At 46.1% G+C, this 21,115-nt stretch overlaps 1 protein-coding gene across 3 annotated transcripts in view; it reads right to left on the bottom strand.

The window, feature by feature from the left end:
* The window catches only part of LOC146871944 (PAT complex subunit CCDC47), a 636,305-nt gene that overhangs the window by 446,810 nt on the left and 168,380 nt on the right, over nucleotides 1–21,115 (bottom strand). For all 3 annotated transcript variants that reach the window (XM_085652333.1, XM_085652350.1, XM_085652340.1), the window contains exon 7: nucleotides 7,390–7,491. In XM_085652333.1, the coding sequence (XP_085508459.1) occupies nucleotides 7,390–7,491 (102 nt within the window). The remainder of the gene's footprint in view (nucleotides 1–7,389; nucleotides 7,492–21,115) is intronic.

Below are 21,115 nucleotides of genomic sequence, written 5' to 3'. Positions count from 1 at the left end.
ATGTATTACAGAGACTCCAGATGGAGACGGACATTACCTTGGCAGTGGCTTTGGGCACGCTGTAAAGCTCGGGAGGGGGGGGGGGGGGCACGAGGGAAGACCGGAGAGGCTGAGTTAATTGGGGGGGGGGAGGGGGGGGGGTTTCTTTTGTGGGAAGGGGCGGGGTTTATACTTGAAAGTTGTGGTCGAGCATAGGATTACCCAGTTGGAGCACACTTAGGTTAGAGGAAGACTGACAAAGACCCAGATGGTAGTTTAATTTTGTAAGGGGTACTTGGGTCTCAATGTATGTTCTTTGAACTGATGTCATTTGAGCTGTCTTTCAATAAAAATAAAAAAAGTTAAACCATAAAGGGAAATGCCCACAGTTTATGCTGTGTGGTATAGCCATTGGTTCTGTGTTGATAGGCTTGTTAAGTTTCAGTAGTGATGTGCCACACAAATATAACGTTTTCTGTATAGACCCAAAGATTTCGTACTGTTTATTACCCTATTTTATTCACCAGCTGCAGGAAAGGACAACATTTATTTCCGCCCAGGGCGGTATCCCAGCAAGGGTCGGCTCTGTCCTGGAGCGGCCGTAGGGGCTTTAAAAAGTTATTTGAAACATGTTATGTTGGCCCACAAGGGACATGGGGCGCAACATGGATGTGCGGGTGGTTCCTAGCCAGAGAAGGTGTGGGTACTCTGGTTAAGAATAAACCGGTTTGGTGCAGACCGAAGATTTTCCTGTGTATTTCTAAACACGCTGGTTAGTAAAGGACCCCAAGCACGTGAGATGCAATGAACTGCCAGGGATCACACGGTGCGGCTGATTTGAGAAGTGATTAGAAAGCACGTAGGCAGATTTCATATCTAGCTGAGAAGCCACTACATCATATCCTCCCTCGCATAGTGTAGAACAGTGTCTGCCTGCACATCCCTACAAACGTTTGAATAAATGTCTGTTTACTGAGCATTCATCACAAATTAATCTCCCTCCAGGCGACCAATTAACAGGTGCTATAATTATCCAAGTTGATGGTATTCAACAGCGAGAGCTCAAGTTACCGCATTCCAGGCTTGGGTAGCTTGCCCATTTTTACTAAAAAAAATTTAAACTATGCACCCAGGGATTTGCAGTTTTCTAATTAAAGGTAAATTTGAAGAATGCAAAGAATACAACCAGGACTGGACAGGCTCCTTCACCTGACAAGCGATAACTTGACAGCACTAGCTATTTTTTTTCCATTGGGTGGCTAAAAGTTAAGTCAGTCATCCTACTCTGATTCGATCCTGTGCCCATCCCCAACTTGATCCCCCTATTCTTCAGGTACATACACTCAGATGCAGTGCTGCAGAAAAGTGATCTAACTTGTAGATCCGACAGCTTGTGTGTGTTCAAACCAGCGAAATTAGATAACCTTGTGCAGGTGCAGTTTGCCGCCACAGGGACACTTTCAGAGATATCCACTGAGTGTGCCTTTCATTTTGCGCAGCAATCGCTCAGGAGAGCAGGGAGGCCTGGTGTCTTAAGCTACAAAGGGGCCTAACACAACTGCCTCACTCTCAAACACCATCAGCTCTCCTGTTTGAGTCTCATCCAGGCTGGAACTCACTGCGGTTTAACACCCTGATGCCAAGGTCACTGAAGAGGACGAAGGCACTTTGTCTCTTCATAAATGCTCAAGGCAAACTTAGATTTGGAGCTGGGTTTTTTTGCTGTCCGTGATGCAGCAGAGGTGGTAATTTTTTCAAAATGTGCTTTACTGTAAAAATTACAAAGTAAAGCTTTTTTTTTTTTTAACTATTTATTAACTTTATTAGCAGCAGTAAAGTCGGCTGCCTGCCTTTTTTGGGTATTTGCTTTAGTAGCATTCGTCATGCGGCACTTTAGCTTCACAGGTTTAAAGCTAAAACGCAGTGTAGCGCGATTGCTACAAAAGGAAATAAATAGGTAAAAAAGTGGGCAAACAGCGCATTTCTTTTTCCGTTTATTTAATAATTTAGCAATCGCGGCTCCGTAAGCATGCATGTCTGTGACGAGATGCACAGCCGAGGTTGGGTGGTTAGTAGGAGGTGCCAGAGTCAGAGACTCAATAATTTGCAGCTAACTCGGTCTGCTGTGACTGTTGATACAAGCTGAAGCCTTCCAGGACTGCCTCGTACGCTGCTCTTTATTAATTGAGCTCTAAGTGCTGCTTAACTCAGTGCTCAATTTTATTGTTTATGATCTAATATTTCTGGGGCATTCACTGAGCGCAAGAGGCTGTAGCTCAGGCTCTGCAGGGTCCTTGTATGTGTAAGTACCGGTCTTTAAACACCCGCACCTACCGTATCGGATGTTTAAGCAAGGCTTCATGGTGCTGTATGTAAATTGGCTTGAAGCTGTGCGAGATGCAGGAAGCAAATTGTCATCCACACATACATCCTGACTCTTTCTGAGAGAAGCAAGTCAAGGTTCCATGCGGCACAGTGCACTGGTGTCTCACAGTGCACTTCTCTCCTCTTTCATCTTCAACTTGAAAGGAAAGCCTGATTTGGAAGAAAAAAAAAAAAGAAAAAAAAAAAAAAAATCAGCCGATTGTAACTTTACGTTCCCCTGCAGGAAAGTTCACTGCTGCAGTCCTTCCCTCGAAATTCATCTTTCAACAATAGAAACACAACTCTAAACTATTTCCGCCTACAGCACCAGATAACAATCTTTCTCTTGAACAGTTGCTCCTAGTGCATTCATTTATATCGCCGGTTCAAAAGTATTTTGTATTTAGTTTTAGATTAGAATAAAACCAAAGCGAAAACAAAAACTTGCTCTGGCAATTAGCGACTCAGGTGTTTGTGCTTTTTGGCTGGTTTGTCTGGGTGGAGCACATTAGCCTGTGCAAAACAGAAGGTTTTAACTATTTCATGGTTTTATATTGTGCTTTGATTGCTGAAGGGGACTTATTCTCATTTGTAACTCATAGGGTGAAAGCACAACGTTTCATGCAAGGTGGAAGGGCAGCCAAGAACTTGGGGCTAAATTTCTAAAAAATAATTAAAAAAAAAAAAAAAAGCAGGCAGATGCATCATTTCTTTCCCATTTGTATACTTTTGTAGCAATATCGGCATGCTACGCTTTAGCTTGTCCTCCTTTATGGTTCCCCTATCTTACAGCTCTGTGTGTCTGCCCAGTTTCCTCAATTAAAGTGACGTGTCTGGCTGCGTTTTAAGCTTTTTTTTCCTCCTTTTTAGGTCAACACATAAATAAATGCCTTTGTGATTTACAATGCCAATAGCTCAAACTCTTATAAATGCGAGACCTATTGCATTGCAAATGCTTGTTTTTGTTAGGCACGGGGAGATTAAGTGATTTGCCCAGAATCACAGGATGTTCAGCGTCATTGCCGAGACTCGAAATCGGTTGACCGCCCTAGCCGTTATGTCAACTCCTCTCCCCAATATATTTAATATAATATATGCAGAGCTTTTAAACTTTTGGAAAAAGCAGCACCTTGATTTGGGGGACCAAAGTGGGATAAATACTAACCCTAGTGAGACAGAGCAAGTACTTGGTACTTGTTTGAGTGCACCAGTGCATGGCAAACATGTTGCCAGGAGCTGAACCTCTGCTGGGTTGCTGCGCTTTCTCTAGGTTGGGCCCCAATTTGAAATCCTGCAAGAAGCTTTGTAATTGTATCTGCTCATTAGGATGAGGAAAGCTTACCTGCCCTAAAGAGGGCCTGAACTGCACCCTCCAAGAGAGGTTTTGTTTAACCAAGGCAAATCTGCAACATCAAGCTGAGAGGAGAATTTGTGAGGACGACAACTCTGGCAGAGACTGTTCAGGAGAAACAAGCTATAAACAGCCCAGCTGGTCAGGAGAAACCAAGATGATAAAATAAAAATTCATTGTGTATGTGGTGCTGCAATAGTGCCAGCCTTAGTAGAGTTGGTGAACTTGCAACTTCCTGACTAACCTTGTATCCCTATGAAGCCCATAAGATCCTCCCTTCTTCAAGCCCTACGATTGCCTGCCAGCAGAGCGCGTGAAGGCCAGGTTCTGTTGGCTTTGAGATGGTCAGCATATTTTGAAACTATTTTAACCATCTCTGTAATAAGTATAAGTATAAAGAAGCTTGTAGAGCGCTCGAATACCGAAGGCGTCTTGGCGCTGAGGTGTGGATAGTCGGGCAGGAGAGCAGAAAGATTATGGTTGGGCCTGAAATAAGCGATGTTTCAGCATTTTCCTGAAAAGGGCATGATTGGGTTGCAGCCGCAATTCCAGTGGCAGGAGATTCCATAATCTTGCGGCACACGTGCCAAAAGAGCGACCACCCCATCTCGCAAATTTAAATCTGGAAGTACAGATAAATCCTAGGTTAGCAGATCGCAAAGCGGGACATAGGGTCTAAATCTGTCACTTGCATCATTGGCGCCACCCCCAAAACGGGCCCGGTGAACCAAACCGAGAGCCTTGAATTCTATCCTCTGTTGGACCGGAAGCCAGTGCAGGGATTTCCTCCCTTCAGAGGTGGGGCAGCCCCTGGGCAGGTTCAGAATAACTCGAACTGCAGCATTCTGCAAGGACTGAATTTTTCCCACCTGAAACTTATCCTTCCCCCCCAAAAACATGGCATTGCAGTAGTCCAATCTGGACATAAACAAAGCGGCCATCACAGTCTTCTGGAGCGCCTGAGGAATATATGGGAAAATTTTCCGCAGGGTTTTTAGGAGAAAGAAGCATGATGACGTTAAGCTGTTGACCTGGGCAGACATCTCTAGTTTGTCATCAAAAATCACACCCAGGTTCCTGACCTTGACCGGGAGGGGGCATTGCCCAGCCTCCGCCGGCCACCAGAGGGAGTTCCAAATTAAGGGACCTTTCCCAAACTCCATCACCTCAGTCTTTTCGGTGTTAATCTTTAAAAAGCTCAGGCGCATCCAGTCCATCATGTCAATAAGGCAAGCATGAAACTTGGCCGCTGTGTGGTCAGGGTGGTCCACAGTTGATATTACTAACTGCGAGTCATCCGCATAGGATACCAGCGTGAATCCATTTCGTCTGACCAAACTAGCCAGTGGTCTGACATAGATGTTAAAGAGGGTCGTAGATAAAGCCGACCCTTGCGGAACTCCGCAAGGAAGAGAAAAGTTGGGCGAACATATCCCGGACCATTGTAGGCTTTGTGTACGATTGTCCAAAAAGGACGCCAAAAGAGCCAAAGCACGGTCCACAATCCCAACTCCCTTTAGACGCTGGAGCAGTACCTCATGGTTAACGATAGCGAACGCAGCGGACAGGTCCAGAAGGACGAGCACCGCTCGACCCCCTCCGTCCACTGCAGCTCAAATCCCCTCAGCTGTGGTTTTAAGAGCCGATTCAGTGGAGTGTCTAGGTCGGAAGCCGTGCTGGGACCTATCCAGTACATCGTTCTTGTCAAGATACTCCATCAGGCTCTGGTTTATGGCCTTCTCAGCAATTTTAGCCACTAGGGGAAGGCCGGAAATTGGACGGTAACTAGAAAATTCCGCGGGGTCAAGCGAGGATTTCTTCAAAAGGGGTTTTACACTCGCTGTTTTCCACGTACTTGGATAGCGTCCAGCAGCTAGTACCTGGTTAATCAGAGCCGTAAGAGTAGGTATGACCTTATCGGTAGCCTGATGTAAAATATGGGGAGGACAGGGGTCTGATGCCGCTCCCGATTTTATGGAACCTAATAGTATCCTGAGCTGATCTCTGGACAAGGGAGGAATAGTTGACAGGCTGCAGCTGGATACCTCCAAAGGAGGAGACGGGAGACCTACAGTGTTTAGTAGATCAGCATAGATGGTAGTAACCTTGTTCTTAAAGAAATCGGCAAGCTGATCGCAAAACAACTGATCCGGTCTGAACCGGCTTGTCTGTTGGGAATTCGCCAGAAAAGATACTGTTTTAAACCGCTCCTTGGACGAATTTCCTGCCTCCGAGATTTTCCGAGAGAAGTAATCCCTCTTAGCATTCTGAATGGCAAGTTTATAGTTAGACAACGCCAAACCATAGGCTTGCTTACAGGTCCTGTCGTAGCTTACTCTCCACAACCGTTCCTGCCGTCTGCATTCAACCTTGAAACTTTTCAACTCTGGGCCATACCAAGGGGCACCAGGTGGACGTCTGTTCTGGGTGGCTACCTGGAGGGGAGCGACCTGGTTGACAGCATTAGTGATCCAGTCCGTAAACTGCGCAGCGGCTGTGTCATTATTAGTATCCAGGGTGGGGGGGGGGGGGGGGGGGGGGGCAGCGCCTCAAGAAGGGCTGAATGTGTGACTCTACTCCATCTCCTAAACATAATTCTGGCAGGTCTCTGCGGACCCCCTATATGTCTAATCTTGGCTCCCACACTAAATAGCACAGCCCGATGGTCAGTCCACGGGAGAGCTTCTGTCCCAAGATATAGAAGGTCAGGATGGCTGGAGAATAAACCATCCAGCGTATGTCCCCCCCGTGTGGGTCGGGAAGCAACTGCTGGAGTCCATATCCCTCCATACTATCCAACAATCTGGCAGTGTCCGAATGATTCTTGACCTCCAGATGAAAATTGAAGTCCAAGAATATTATAAGGTTCAAACTTAGTACAGGACTCCAAATGTTTTTGCAGGGCCCCCAAAAAAGCGGCCCGTGGTCCAGGCGGTCTATAGACCAAAAGCCCATGGGAGATAGTTGTATCTTTTGAAAATATACTGAATTGTAATGCTTCAGCGTACAAATTTTCAACCACCTCGACCTGTAACTTCAGGTGGTCTCTGTAAGTGATAGCTAAACCGCCCCCTCTGCCGTCATTTCTATCCAGACAGTGCAACGCATACCCTGGGGGCAGAGCCATGTGCCATGTAGCAGCAGCTCCAATACTCCATGATGTTTAGTCACGGAACGTGCGTTTAGGAGGATCCCCAGCGAGTGATTCCCTGAGTTTGCCTGTAAGGCAGGGATTGATGCTCGGGTCTGTGTGTCATAAGGACCAACCTCCGGTCCAGCCCCCACCCTCTTTCTGTCCCCAGTCCTACATGGGGAAATATTCAGGTCTCCTCCATCAATGCTGGCCTCCCTGACCACAGAGTATCGACAGCCCGGGCACCGATAGTTAAGTGTCCTCATGCCCATGCAGGGGAATACATTGAGGGAGGCTCCTCACCTGTAGCAACAACAACCTCTCCCGAGTATAATGCAAGGAATGCCTGGCGACCAAGGGCAAGACGTCTGGCGCGATCCTGGCGCAGACGGGCACGCCTTTGGCGCACGGACGGGCACCAGAGGAGGTGGAGCCGGGAGAGGCGATCCCGATAAGGATACTAAATACTAGACATCACCACACAGCAGTCACATTTCACCCAGTACTTTCACATGCCAATGATTACCTTCTAGAGGATTACAGAAGAAGGATCTAAACATACCAGGTCCTGCATCTCCTTCTGGAGCCGGGTCAGTGCTTTTCGTGTTCCAACAGCAAAAACATAGGTGTCCATATCCTCCTCATTCATTGTTACTTTTATTTGCTGGTAGGAGAGAGGAAGAGAAGACAAAGAAGTTTGAGTCATGAGGCACTAGAGAAGAGACGTGTGAGCAGTGTAGGTTGCCATAATTTAGAAAAACACTATACTATTCAATTAACATACAGTGTGTGCTTGTACAGCTCCATTATTCACTGTACTGTAAATTGAAAAACAGATTTCTATGTAGCTGGATATTTTCATCACTGTTCATATAGAGTATTTTTTTCATTTTTGGGAGGGCAGAGGATGGAGAATAAAGTTTCTCCCATCTCCAAGTTAGTCGTTTTTGATCAGAAAAAATTATATTCCTGAGTCAGGCCTGGCCAAAAAAAAAAACAAAAAAAAAAACACATTTGCAATCAACTGAACATTAATCACTTTTACTCTTCAGCCATGCTCACATCCATCAGCTTGTGGCTACCGTAATTTGGCTATCTTATTTCCGCTGTGATAAAAAAGAAGGGCACAAGTCCAGTGGCCAACTGGCTACTTCTACTAAATAAGGAGGTTTCGTCCTTTAGGCAAGCAACATGGTAGGTCCCAGCACTGGGTCCTACCCAGCGACCAAGTTGAGGAATTTATAAGCAATCTTTAATGCAGCCCTCTTTTTTCTCTCATTTAAATTGCTTAGCTTTTGTATGGTTTTCTTTCATTCCTTTTCTACCATAAAAAGAGCCACCATGTCTACTTTCATGGGCTACAGCAAATCTATTTTACTGGTGCTCCCCAGCTAATTGTTGAAGTTCAGTTATTCAGACTGCTGCTGACCCCCTACTACACAATCTAGCATGTCTGCACAGGCGTCAGGATAAGGAAATGTATAACCTTCAAGTCACGGTGTCAAGTGCACAAAGCAATCTATGGAGCTGGTGACTCTTCTCACAAATCAGGTCTGTCTCTTCATCTCTCTTAAGGGAGGTATGGGAGATGCTTTTGCGCGAAGTGATGCCTGTGTGTGGGTTTGAATGTATCCTTCTCTTGTGTGTAATCTTGAGACTGGAAGAAGGATAGTGGGCATTTATTTGCGATTCCATACAAGTAACTGCACAAGATGGTGGTTTCCCTGTAGGGCGATATTGTTAGACGTCCACGTGATGGCTTACCTGTCATTTTGATACACGCCCCTCCCCAACACTGCAAGTGTCTGGTGAATGAGTGCAAGGTGGCAATGGTGTTGAGAAAAAAAAGCTTGTCCCTTACATAGAGATAAGTTTCCTGTGAGCTTGAAGAAACTCATCCCTACCTCTTTTCCAATACTGTTGGCTAGAAGTTGACATGTGGGGCATGACCTAGCTGACTTGAATCTACATAGTAATATAGACTAGTTTTAAGTACTTTTTTGTTGTTATAACATTGAACAATTAAACAAAACTAGACAATGAATGGGAGGAGGGAACATTCAGGAATAAGGAATAATAGAAGCACAATACAGGTTCATTAGTAAAAGGGGCATGGGGGAACAGACTGGAGACAAACAGGGTTGGCATCGTCACTAGTAGCATAGTAGCATACAGTTAAGACTATCAAAACAAGACTGGTTTGTGCTAGATTCTGGGCTCAATACCGAAAAGACATTCACTTTTGATCAAGTCTTACTTTCCAGACATGGCTGACAGTTTTATATGCAGTGGCAAAACTTAGTCCATCACAAGTGTAAGGACAGAGGTTCAGTCAACATCCAACCTTGTGCTATTGCGAGTCCTGATGCCAAAAGAAAATACTAAATTGTCCTGCTGTCAAGTATAGCTCCCATTAAGTAGGACAACACAACAGACGTGTCTGAGAATTTTTTTCCAATAGATATGCCCGTGACAGCACATACACCTTATAAAAAAAGTCAGACCCCTACTACATGAGCATGTCAGAGTCAAACACTGATTAAAGCAGAGTTTGTGGGAACTGTGCTGAGAGCTGATGGAATCGTGAATTGCTCTAGACCATGTTTACACAGGATTAGCTTTAATTGCCCATGAATAGTTTGTAACCAAGTTGCCATACGAGAAGCAGGGCAGAGAGGGCTCGATAGAGGAGAATTTCTCGAGACACCAGATTTTGCCTATCGTGGACTGTAAGAAAGTGCCCTCTTTTTGCATGGTTGCCCCCACTTTTTGCCAAACTGTTGATGTACTTTGAGTGTGCCCAGCGTTCCTGCCAACCAGGAACTCAGGGCCTATGTTCTCTACCTAAACTGCTTTAAGACAAACTCCAATTGGCACTCTTTGGCCAGGTCAGTCCCTGTAAATGGTACCATAGGTACCAAGGGCACTGTGGCCAGGGCAGGCCTCTAAGAGCTGCAGCATTTAGTGTGCCACCCTTAGAGGCCCTGAATCTTTACACACACACTGCCATTGCAGGCTGTGTGTTTTGGTGCAGAACAAAGTGAAGAGTCGACATGGCACACATCGCCATGCCTACAACCCACTGCCCTGGTATAGGTCAGCCACCCCTCTAGCTGGGTGCACTATACCAGTGGTGAGGGTACAGGTGCATGAGCCCTGTACCCCTACAGTGTGTCCAAACCAATTCTTACACATTGTAAGAGCAGTAATGCCATTAAGAGTATATGGTACCGGGAGTTTGTCATTACAAACTCCAGAGCACCATAATGGCTTTACTGAAAACTGGGAAGTTTGGTATCAAATATCTCAGCACATTAAACCCGCACTGATGCCAGTGTGGAATTTTTTTTTTTTTTTTTTTAAACACTCAGAGGGCATATGAGAGACGCCCCCTGAAAAACTAACCAAATCTAGTGTCCTGGCCGAGTGGCTTCTCGCCAGCTGCCACCACCAGACATGTTTCTGGACCCCTGGGTCGAGAGCCTGCTGCTCTCGGCGGTCTGAAACAATGCACATCCTGGGACGAGGTGCCAATCCGCCTTCCCCAGGATGGACAGGGTCCATGAAGGGGAAGCTTCAAAGGCTTACCGCCTTTGTGAGCTACCCCAGTCATTTGCTGCTTCCAGCAACTGGCTCCCACCGGTTCGGACATCCACTTTGGGTGCTAGAACAGGCGGGGAAAACCAAGTGAGGAAGGGAGTCGTGCCCACCTTTAGCAACCCCACTCCTCAGGTGGGGAAGGCGAGGTGAAGCAAAACTCTCAGTCCCCGTCATCTTGCAGATGGGGAGGACTCATCCAACCAGAGAGGCATATGCCCCCCTCCCACTGGAAGGTGGCATAATAGGGGGTGTACCCACCCCAAGGAAGGGACCCATTGGTTCCGACCTTTACTTACCTGTAACGCTCCAAAATCTAATACTTGGGGGCAACCCCGAACCTTGCCTCCTCAGACAAGAACCAACCAGAAGAAGCGAAGAAGGACCGAAGAAGCCATGCTGAACTAAGAAGAGGCGGACGCCCACTGACTTGGCCCCAGCCCTACCAGCCTGTCCCCACCTCGAACCTGCTCCAGCGAAATCCCAGTGTCCTGCAGCCAGCAGCCCTCAAGAACCCAAAGGACCTGCCCTGCCTTCTAAAACGAAGACTTTGTCTCCCGTGAGCACTGGATTTGCTCACCCACAGACTGGCTCCAGCCAAATCTGTGCTCTGCACCGACGCCCAAGGCCTGAGTTAGAGTGGCCCAACACCACGAGGAGGTCTCCCCGGCGATCCGGACCTGAGATCTGGTGATCTGACCTGCCTCAAATCTCCAATTGATGCCTGCAGCCCCTTTCTGGAGAATCCCCCTGACTGCGACCGGAGCTGGTAAGAAAACTCGACGCCTAAAGACACCCATGCACCTGACGTCCCAAGGCCTTGGGTGGCCCAACCAACGGTGTCCCAACATCCCAACGTACCTCTCCAACTGGTGGTCACCTCCAGAAGATATTCGTCCCCAAGCCTGCAGCATTTTTTGCAACCGGAGAATCCCCATTTAAATCAACAGGGCACCTGATGCCAAAACAGCACAGTGCAACCAGCCTCCACCCCACCGAGCCGCTGCAGGTGTACTTTGGAAGCTAACTCAGATCCTCCTTTGCCCTGAGCCTGAAACCAGGAGCTTTGCTCCCACAACCTTGTAGCCTGCTCGTGAGCAGCCACCTACCGGAGGTCCCCTATCCCCCCCATTGGATAAAATTAGGCTTCAGCACTCTGCACCCGGCCGCCCTAGTGCCGCTGAGAGTGTTCTGAGCGTGCATTCTCGTCCCTTGGGGGAACGCTGGTTCTTACACCAGAATACCACCTCCCACAAATAAGTACTTACCTGCAAACTGTCAACTTAATTTCCTTCCATAGGATTGCGTTGAATGCTTTTCCTAAAACAAATTGTGTGGAGTTAGTATGTATTAAACACTGAAAAACCGCAAATGTACTAAAAGTGAATTACTTACCTTTTGGCTAAGAAATGTCTGTGTGATATCTAGGCAAATCACACAGATTAGAAAAAGTAATCTAAAAAGTAACATGGACAGTAACCTGTAAAGTAACTAAATAGTAATTTCGAACTGCTGACTTACCTGTAATTCAACCAACTGCATTTGAACCTGCATTCAACTGTAAATCACTGCATAAGATTTTGCAAATTATTATTTCACTTACCTGCACCAGGGTTAGCTTGGTTCTAAAAAGAACATTGTTGATACAAAGTGGTCTGAGTTCAGTCTTTGAGTGTGTGATATCATTTCTTGCCCGGGTGTGTATAACAAATGCTTAATACTAGCCTCTGATAAAGCCTTACTGCTCGCCCACACTACCACAAATAGAGAGTAAGGTGCTATCTACTTTTACCTCTACCTACCTTTGGGGTTCCACTGGACTATGTGCACACTATACCTCATTTTGGTATAGTATAAACAGAGCCAGCTTCTTACATGGACTAGGCAATGTCTCAAGTCTATGTAAAGAAACTTGTCCTTTTTTGTTAATCAAAAAGCTTTGAGTGAGTTAATGGGGTGTATTATATGGTGTGGTTGCGCGACCTCACCATGTTATACACTTACCAACCCCTTTAGGATTCTTAGCTTTCATTTGCCAAACCTTCAAATCAACCCTGGGTAGCTGTGGCTCTGAGCAGCAAGTCTTACACTGAGGAAACCGTGTAAAGCATTAAAAAACAATTGAAGACGACATTTCTACACCGATTTATAAAAATAGACTGCATTTGTAAGTATTTTTAGATATCACAACAAAATTGATTCACAGGAGGGTTTTGGAGCTATAAAATGTAAAAGGTATAGTAAATCGCAGCATTTTACTTCTCAACTGTGAACAAGCATTGGCAAATTCAATGATTTGGACATTTAGAAACTGAGCAAAAAATTATGCAAGTGCCCCTTGATACTAAGCACTTTCAACGAGCCCCTGAAGCTGGAGGGGCTCACCTGTGATCTACGGGCTGCCAAAATACTAGTTATTCCAAAACGGACCCTCCAGAGTTCCAAATGCAAAGAATACTGGCCGATATCCCTACTGAATTCAAAGGTGAAAATCTGGGCCAAAATGCTCACCACTCGGCTCACTGGAGCAATCTCCCACTTAGAACACCCAGACCAGTCCGGATTTATGCCCGGCCGAGCCACTAGACACATCTGGAGGGCCTACAATGCAGTAGAGCTTAGAGAAAGGCTGCCGGTCACCAGGCACTGCTCTTGGTCGACTTTCAAAAAGTATTTGAGTCAGTCAACTGGGATTATTTATTTGCGCTTCTGGAGCAATATAGCTTTGGCCCACGCTTCATTAGCTATAGACGTTTGCTTTACACCAGGTGTTTCCTACTGGTTTAACATACAGACTGGCACTCATTAGGGCTGCCCTCTCTACAGTGCTGTTCGCACTAGCCATTGGAAGCCTGGGTGCGAGTCAATGCTTTATTCCGTGGTTTTCAATGGTCCACAGAGCTGAGTGACTGAATTCCCCTCTACGCGTAGGAAGTCTTGATGTTTTTGGATAACCCAGAGGAATCGGGCCTCGCGCCCTTAAAATTCTCCAAGTCTTCGGGTCTTACTATGGCCTCTGCATGAATGAGGCCAAGTCGTCTATTTATTCCATCGCCCCCTGCCCGCCTATGCCCTCAGCACCTAATAGAGTTGCCAGCTAGGTTTTAAATACCTGGGGGTATTTGTTGTCTCAACAAAGAAACACAATTCTGGTGAAATTGTCCTGTAGTCCTGCTGGGGCACTCGCCCATCTTCAAGATGGGAGTCCCTGAAGAGGATTCTCTACCGGCTCCAGATTTATTTCATACCCATCAGTCGAGTTTTCTTAGCAAGAGTTAACGCCTTGCTACGAACTTTCCTGTGGGGCCCCACGAATATCCCTGGGAAATTGCTGCCGTCCCACACATGATGGCAGGATTGCTAATCCCGCATACTTCTATACTACCAAGCCACCTACCTTCTCATTCTGAATGACTGGTGGTTTGAGGGATTTGAAGATCCAGCGTACATGACTGAGGGGTGGATCAGGGGCCACTCCAACCTCCTGCATTTACTCTATGGAGACACATGCCTCAGCCTTCTACCCACCACCACAAAAGTTGCGCTGACGATATGGCTGACACACTCAAATCCAAGGGATGGGCCGGCAAACTCACACTAGAGACATCACTATGGCGAGGCAGTAGTCTTCTACATGTCGTTGCCCTTCGTGGTTTCTCCGCCTGGGACACCATTGGCATCTCTACTCAGAGAAGTAATGAGCGATGGGTCGCTGAAGTCCTTCCAGGACCTACAATAAGAATATGACTTTCATCGCTCCCAGTTCTTCCGATACCTCCAGCTCCGACATGCCCTCCTGCCCTATATACAGTCAGTGGAAGATATCCCCGAATACTCCCCACTGGATGCCAAACTCCTTCTGACCACCATCAAAACGAAAAACTTTCAGACACTGTATGCTCCTCTGAATCATGCCAGACTTTATGGTTGGAGTGAGGGAAGCATGGGAACGGGATATGGGACCTCTGGAATAGTAAGACTGGATCAAGGTGTCTCCGTTTCACCTGATCAAACTCAAATTGCTGCAGCAATCGTACCTCACCCAAGCTTGGCTGTTCAAGATAGGTCTGATCCCTTTAAGTAAATGTTTACAATGCAACCACCCGATGAACACTTAATGCATACATTCTGGCAATGCCCTACCCCCTCTACCATTTGGGACCAGGTACTGGGAACCCTGGATGGGATGTTGGGATGCAAATTCTCAGGGACCCCAAGCTACCCTTTATACACATCACAGAGTGCACCAAGGATATATCAAAGGGCACTGCTCGGGTTAGGCTTAGTGATTGATAAATATGATATAGCACAGGAATAGAAAGCCACGACAGTCCGTCTGGCACCAAATGGGCTAAGGACATGGACCACTGCATGGGCCTAGAGCATCCAATATAACTACCATGGAAGTGCCCCCACAAAACTTGGAGGGGATGAGCCAACTTTAAAGGAATCACACTAGACTCTAGTCCATGAGTGGAGAACCACACTCCTGCAGAGGACACACACCTGCAGAGAAGAATGAATGTAAATAACTGGATCTCAAATCACGCTGGATCTCTTGCATGGCAACTTGTGGTTATAATTCATTTGTATGTTTTGACATGGCGTAGTAGAAAACAAGTTACGGCCCCGAGTTCCAAAAGGTTGATATGCATTTGTTGTTCGTTCAACTTCCAGCGACCGCTGACTTGTAGGTCCTGAAGGAACGCTCCCCTGCCCTCCAAGGACACATCTGTCATAACCACTAGTGGGGCTGGTTGAGTAAGGAAAGAAAGACCCTGTGAGATGTTCCGCTTTCGAGTCCACCATGTTGCCGCGTGGATCATGATCGGCGTTACCCTGAGTATATCGTCGAAGGATCCTTTCGCCTGATGCCATTGAAGATCCAGCTGCTCTTGCAACGGACGCATCCTTAGCCTGCAGAAAGGTACGAAGGGAATGCAAGATGACATCGTTTCCAGCAATGATTTATACTTGCGTACTGAAAGAGACTTTCTTTTTATAAAAGCCTGGGAAAGATATTATACCCAGTTGTCTTTCTTTGGAAGGGAACGCTTTGTTTACCTCCGTATCTAGAATTGCTCCCAAGAAGGTGATATTTGTCGGCTGAAGAGATGACTTTTCTTCGTTTAAAGTCAGACCCAATCTGGCAAACAGTTCCACGCAAGCCCTTGTTGGCGACCGGGCAGACGCTACTGATGGTGCTTTGACTAACAAGTCGTCGAGGTAAGGAAATAAATACTTTGCGTTTCTGCTTCCTTAGAACTGCTGCTACTGGAGCCAGGCATTTCGTAAAAATTCTCGGGGCTGACTTCAGGCCAAAAGGCAGTACCTTGAATTGGTAGTGTTCTCCGGCCACCATGAAACGAAGGTACTGCCTGTGGGAAGGATAGATGGGGATATGAAAGTACGCATCACGTAGGTCCAATTTGATCATATGATTTCCTGGGTTTAATAGCAGCAGAATATCTTGGAGGGAAATCATTCTGAAAGATTGTTCCTTGAGGTAAGTATTTAGGGATCTGAGGTCCAAAATAGGTCGCCATTGGAGAGCATTTTTCTTGACCAGGAAAAAACGGGAATAAAGTCCCCTTCCTTTTTGGGAATTCGGTACCGGTTCTATTGCTCCCTTTCGGAGCATTGTCCGAATTTCTCGACGCATCGGATGCAAATATTTGACCTCTTGGTGTCTTGGTGGTGTACAAGGAGGGGTTTGTAGAAGTTCTAGAATGTGTCCGAATTGTATTATGTTGAGGACCCATTGGCCCGTCGTTATTTGCTGCCAATCTTGAAGGGGATAGGAAATTATTCCACCCAGGGGAACATATGACATTAGAGGAACAGGCGTAGCCGGATCCAGAACATAGTCATTGTCGACGGGAATGGTCTTTGCCCCGACGTCCTCCTCGACCTCTAGGAGTAGATTTTGTAAAACCTCCTGTTTGTCGCTGCGAATACTGTTGACGGTATGGCTGAGATGAGGTGGAGTAAGAAGTATATCGGCCTTGGTGGTAATGCCCTCTATGGAGGATTGGCCCCTACCTCTTGAGCCTCGAAAAGGAACTTTCCTGTACTGCAATGCTACCAGTGATTTCGCAGTTTCTGTAACTTTTTTGATACTCTGCAAGGCATCGTCAATGTGCTTCCAGAACAAATCTCCATTAAAGGGAAGGTCCAAGATCTTATTCTGGACTTCGGGCCTAAAAGCTGTTGCTCTCAGCCATCCTTGACGGCGTAAGACTGCCGCTCCCCCCCCAAAGATCTGAATTCCGTGGTCGCAATGTCCATTGCGCAATCTATGACTTCAGCCGAAGTCCTTTCACCTTCTTGTAGAATTTTTCTAGCTTCCTGTCCGTCAGCCTCAGGAATGCGGTCTATGTAAGGAGATGGGTCGCACCACATTTGCCTATCATACCTGCCCAGGATGGCCAGGGCATTCGCCGCCTTAACTAGAAGGGCAGACATGGAAGAAAACCTCTTTCCTGCATTGTCCAGACGCCTCCCCTCTCAGTCGGGAGGTGTTGAGATTGGAGCGGACGGATTCCTTCATTTTTGCTGAGCCGCCTGGGTTATAACTGAATCCGGCTTGGGGTGGCCTAGTAGACAAGCTGGAGCATCAGAGGGCGCTTTATATTTCTTGTCCAGTCTGGCTAGTACTGGAGTAACCGTTGCCGGTGTCTCCATGACCTTGAGACCTTCTTCCCATAAATAACTAACAATCGGGAGAGATCGAACTGTCTTGCGAAACGGCTCCTTGAAATCATAAAAGAAGCACTTTTTTTTGTCCGATGACATGGTGAGCACAAATCTCTGTGCAGCTCTCTCCATTAGATTATGAAACCCCCAGATGTCCTCCGGAGAGAGTAGACCGGTCTCGGTGAAGGAGATGAAGGGGACGGAATAAGATAATCATCCCATTCTTTACTAGGGTCTGTTATCTCCCCCTCTTCCTGTTCATCATCATCAGAGGTCCCTGGAGCCAGTTGTGGTAATGGTGATATAGGCAAGGACTCCGGAACCACTTGCCTTCGCACAGGCGTACATGGAACAGAGTGTGATGTAGTTCCTGGTATCCTTTGGGAAGAATGAGGTAAAGGATGCATCCTTTTATAGTCATCCAACATAAACTGCAAATCCGTCAGCAGTGAAGATGGAACACTCACCATTTCTTCCGGATAATGTTGCTGGGGACGATCTTGAAACCCCCCATATTCACCTTCCTAGTCATCTTCCTGACATTTAACATGTAATTGTGAAGGGCTACTGGCGTAGCCAAAAGGACCATCATTATCCTCCTCCTGTGAGTCTTCTTCCTCTAGCAAGTGGGATGGAACGAGGTGTTACCTTGCTAGGAGAAGTAATATCTGGGGTAATCACGCTCTTCCTGGTCAAATCCCGTTTTTCTGGGGGTTTCTCTCGTCGACGAGCCAGTCGACGAGATTGCCGACGACACCGTCGTCACCGATGCTGCCGTCGATGTTGCGGTTACCGTCGTTGTTGCAGTCGTCGACAATGCTGTTGTCACGGTCGTCGACGATCCCGTCGACGACGTAATAGTGGTCGTCGTCGACGTTTGTCATCGACACTGCCGTCGACGACGCCATAGTTGACGAGGTTTAAGGTTTAATAGGGATTTTTACCTCACTTTTGTCGACGACGCTACTTTCTTCGTCGACGATCCAGTTGATGACGTAGATTTTCCTATTTTATCTTCAAGAGATGTAGAGGCTGGCTTCTTAATAGAATGCTTAATTTTAAGGGGTGATTTTGAAGGTTCTGAACTCGTCCTCTTAGAATGTTTTACCCCTGAAGCATGACCCTTGCTCTCCTTTTGTATACTTTGAGGAGTTTGAGGGACTGCGCTTTGAAGACCCAGTAGTTATCTTTTTAAGAGCCTTCTCAGGTCTTTCCCCTGAGGTATGAGCCTGAGGAGATCTTTCTCTTTTCTGAGATCTCCTTGAAGTTGTTGACGCCTCATCACTGTCACTAGACACGACGTCCTTTCTGGTCTTAAGTTTTTGAAGCCAAATTAACAACCTTCCTTCACGATCCCTCAGTGTTTTATTAGAAAAGGTACGACATACCTTACATTCCTTTGCCTGATGGTGTGGGTAAAGAGAGTATATGCAATCCTTATGAGGGTCGTCTGTATAGAACCTTTTCTTTGAACAGGTGGCGCAGGCTCTAAATAAACCCTTCTCCTCGACAGACATTCTCCAGAAGTCGGTGATGAAAAACCAGTTGAATAAATTCTTCAAACTAGAACCAAACTGTAGAATTTGAGCAGAGCTCAAAGGAGACTCCCTAGCACAAGGTGCGGTAGAAAATCTGAGGGGCAGAAGGTTCTCTCAGGAGGGTTCTAGAGGGCGAGAGGCTCTGATTGGTTCAGAGACAAGTTTAGTCCTTTTTTACATAACAAACGTTATGGGTTGCAAAGGAAAATGGGCCTAGGCCTTTTTTCAGTTTGGTATACTACTAGACAATGCTTTTTTATGTACCGGAGACTCCTGTCTCGACGAAGGGGAATGATTCAGGCATGTGAATCTATGAAAGCTCCAATACTGGAGTAAATATATATTCCACAATGTGTTGTCATATGTTTGTACTATCTGCTCTGTGTACTGTACCAAATGTGATAACAGTTCGGTTAAAATAAACATTACAGAAAAAAAAAAAAAAAAAAAAAGAAGAAAAGAAAAATCGGGCAGGTTGTAATGCAGTTGGTTAAAGTTACTTGGGACACCAACTCTGGCAGGGAGTCAGTCAGGCAGACCAGCAAGGCCCTCAAAAACAGTTAACTCCTCTGAAGAAGCTGTCTTCCAGCAGTTCCAGTCACTTTATCCTCATTCAATAGATACCGAAGAAAGTGGTCCAGATGATGAGGACACAGGATGCGTGAAGAGGCTCAAGGATTCTGTGAACGAGACCCAGTTGTCGAGGTCGGGATCTTCCTGCAGGGGCTCTTTGGTCCACGAAGGTGCAGCCTCTTTGCCAGGAACTTGGTGCAGCAGGATAGTCCAGTTGAGATCTACGTTTTAGGTGCAAGGGGTGACCTATTTATGTACAGAAAATACCCTCAGGGTAGGAAGCGGTTGGTAACCAATGGGCTACCAGGTTTCTTCCATCCGGATGACCACTTCCTGAGAAAACGTGGTGTCTGGCTATCCTGGGATGCACCATTCTGCCCACTTGGAAGATAGCAGAACCCTTCTCTCTGTGTCCAGAGCTCCATAGCTCAACTCAGATGTGTCTACCAAGTAGGCTACACGCCCCTGAAAAACCATTTTGACAACAGGTGCCCCCTCTCCTTCCCGGGTGCCAGCTGAGCGGTCTCTCTCCCAAGTGTTCACCATCTGGTCTTTAAAGGGGAGTTCAGCTTTGGAGCTTGCCTTTGGACCAACACTAGGTGGCTTTCCTGGGCGTCGTTAGCATGAATCCCCAGGAGGGCAGAAGGTGGTCTCAGGTTCAAGCTCCATGTAGAACAGTTAAGAGCACAGGAGATTGAAAGCAACAAAGTGGCAACATTGTAAAAGTTACTCTCTCGTTACATTAATTTCAACTTGAGAACCAAGTCAACTTAATGTAACGAGTGGTTTGATACCTTGGACAATCAACTTTGGTTGCACAGTTTAGGAGTTAGCACAGCTGAGGGGTCAGTATGTAAGCCTGCACTTGCCAACAGAATGAGGAAGTATTTCTACAGAAACAGTTTCGTGTTTTTATTGTCAGAACAAGTAAAACACATGTTCTGCCCATGAAATATGCTGCACCCTGCCTTAGGACTGGGTAGGCCTTCCCTAGGGTGACTTATGCATGTGCAATATTGCTGGTGAACAGTCACCAGTGTACTGAGTGCACTGCGATAGAAAGAAACAGTTAGAGTAATTTTGAACAACTAAACTGAGTTGCCGTGAAGTCTGAGTGTGTTTAAACTGTGATGGAATAACCAGCAGTCTAATAAACAATCAATTAAACAAACAACACTTAATTTGTTGCTAACTCATTGTATTGAAAACGAAAAACACAGTAACTGTTCAATCTGCAAACAGTAAAACGATTGAAAAATAATAATACAGTCAATAGTAAACTGCCCTAGAGCAGTGAATTGTATCATCAATTCTGGAGAAAATCAAGAACAAGCCCAATGCATTTCGGGATGATTCTCATCCCTTCTTCAGGGGCAGCTGGAAAAAATGAAAGCAAAAACAACATTGAAAACCATAGCTATGTACATACATGAAATTTTTTGTAATCAAACATATACATGATGCAGCGTATCAAGGCACAAAGAATTCTAAACTGGCCTGAATCAAAACATTAGCAATTCAATGGAAAAAATAGAATGTTGCAGAAGTGAAGAAAGGAGTAAATTACTCTTAATTGTGATTGAAGAGTGTATACAAAAGTACCCAGGAGTAACCGTTGTTAAAAACGTATGGAATGGAAGACACCCGTGAAAATAAGACTGAGAAAAACGAGAAAAAGCTTAGGTTCTTACTGATGTGCGAAGTGACGATTCAATGCGAAACTAACCAGAAGCGCCGAAGGCTGCAGGACACTGAGGTAAACAATGAAAATAATCTCAAAGCCAACTCATAGTGAAGTGGATAAATGTAGTGTGGCCAAGACTGCACACGACTTACTTTCATGCGGTGATGGTGAAATGCTGTGTTGCTATTATATAGCTGAGT

Source organism: Triturus cristatus, chromosome 1_1, assembly GCF_964204655.1.
Source record: "Triturus cristatus chromosome 1_1, aTriCri1.1, whole genome shotgun sequence".
Lineage (NCBI taxonomy): Eukaryota > Metazoa > Chordata > Amphibia > Caudata > Salamandridae > Triturus > Triturus cristatus.
Note: the sequence above shows the minus strand (reverse complement) of the source record. Positions and strands in the feature narration are given on the sequence as shown.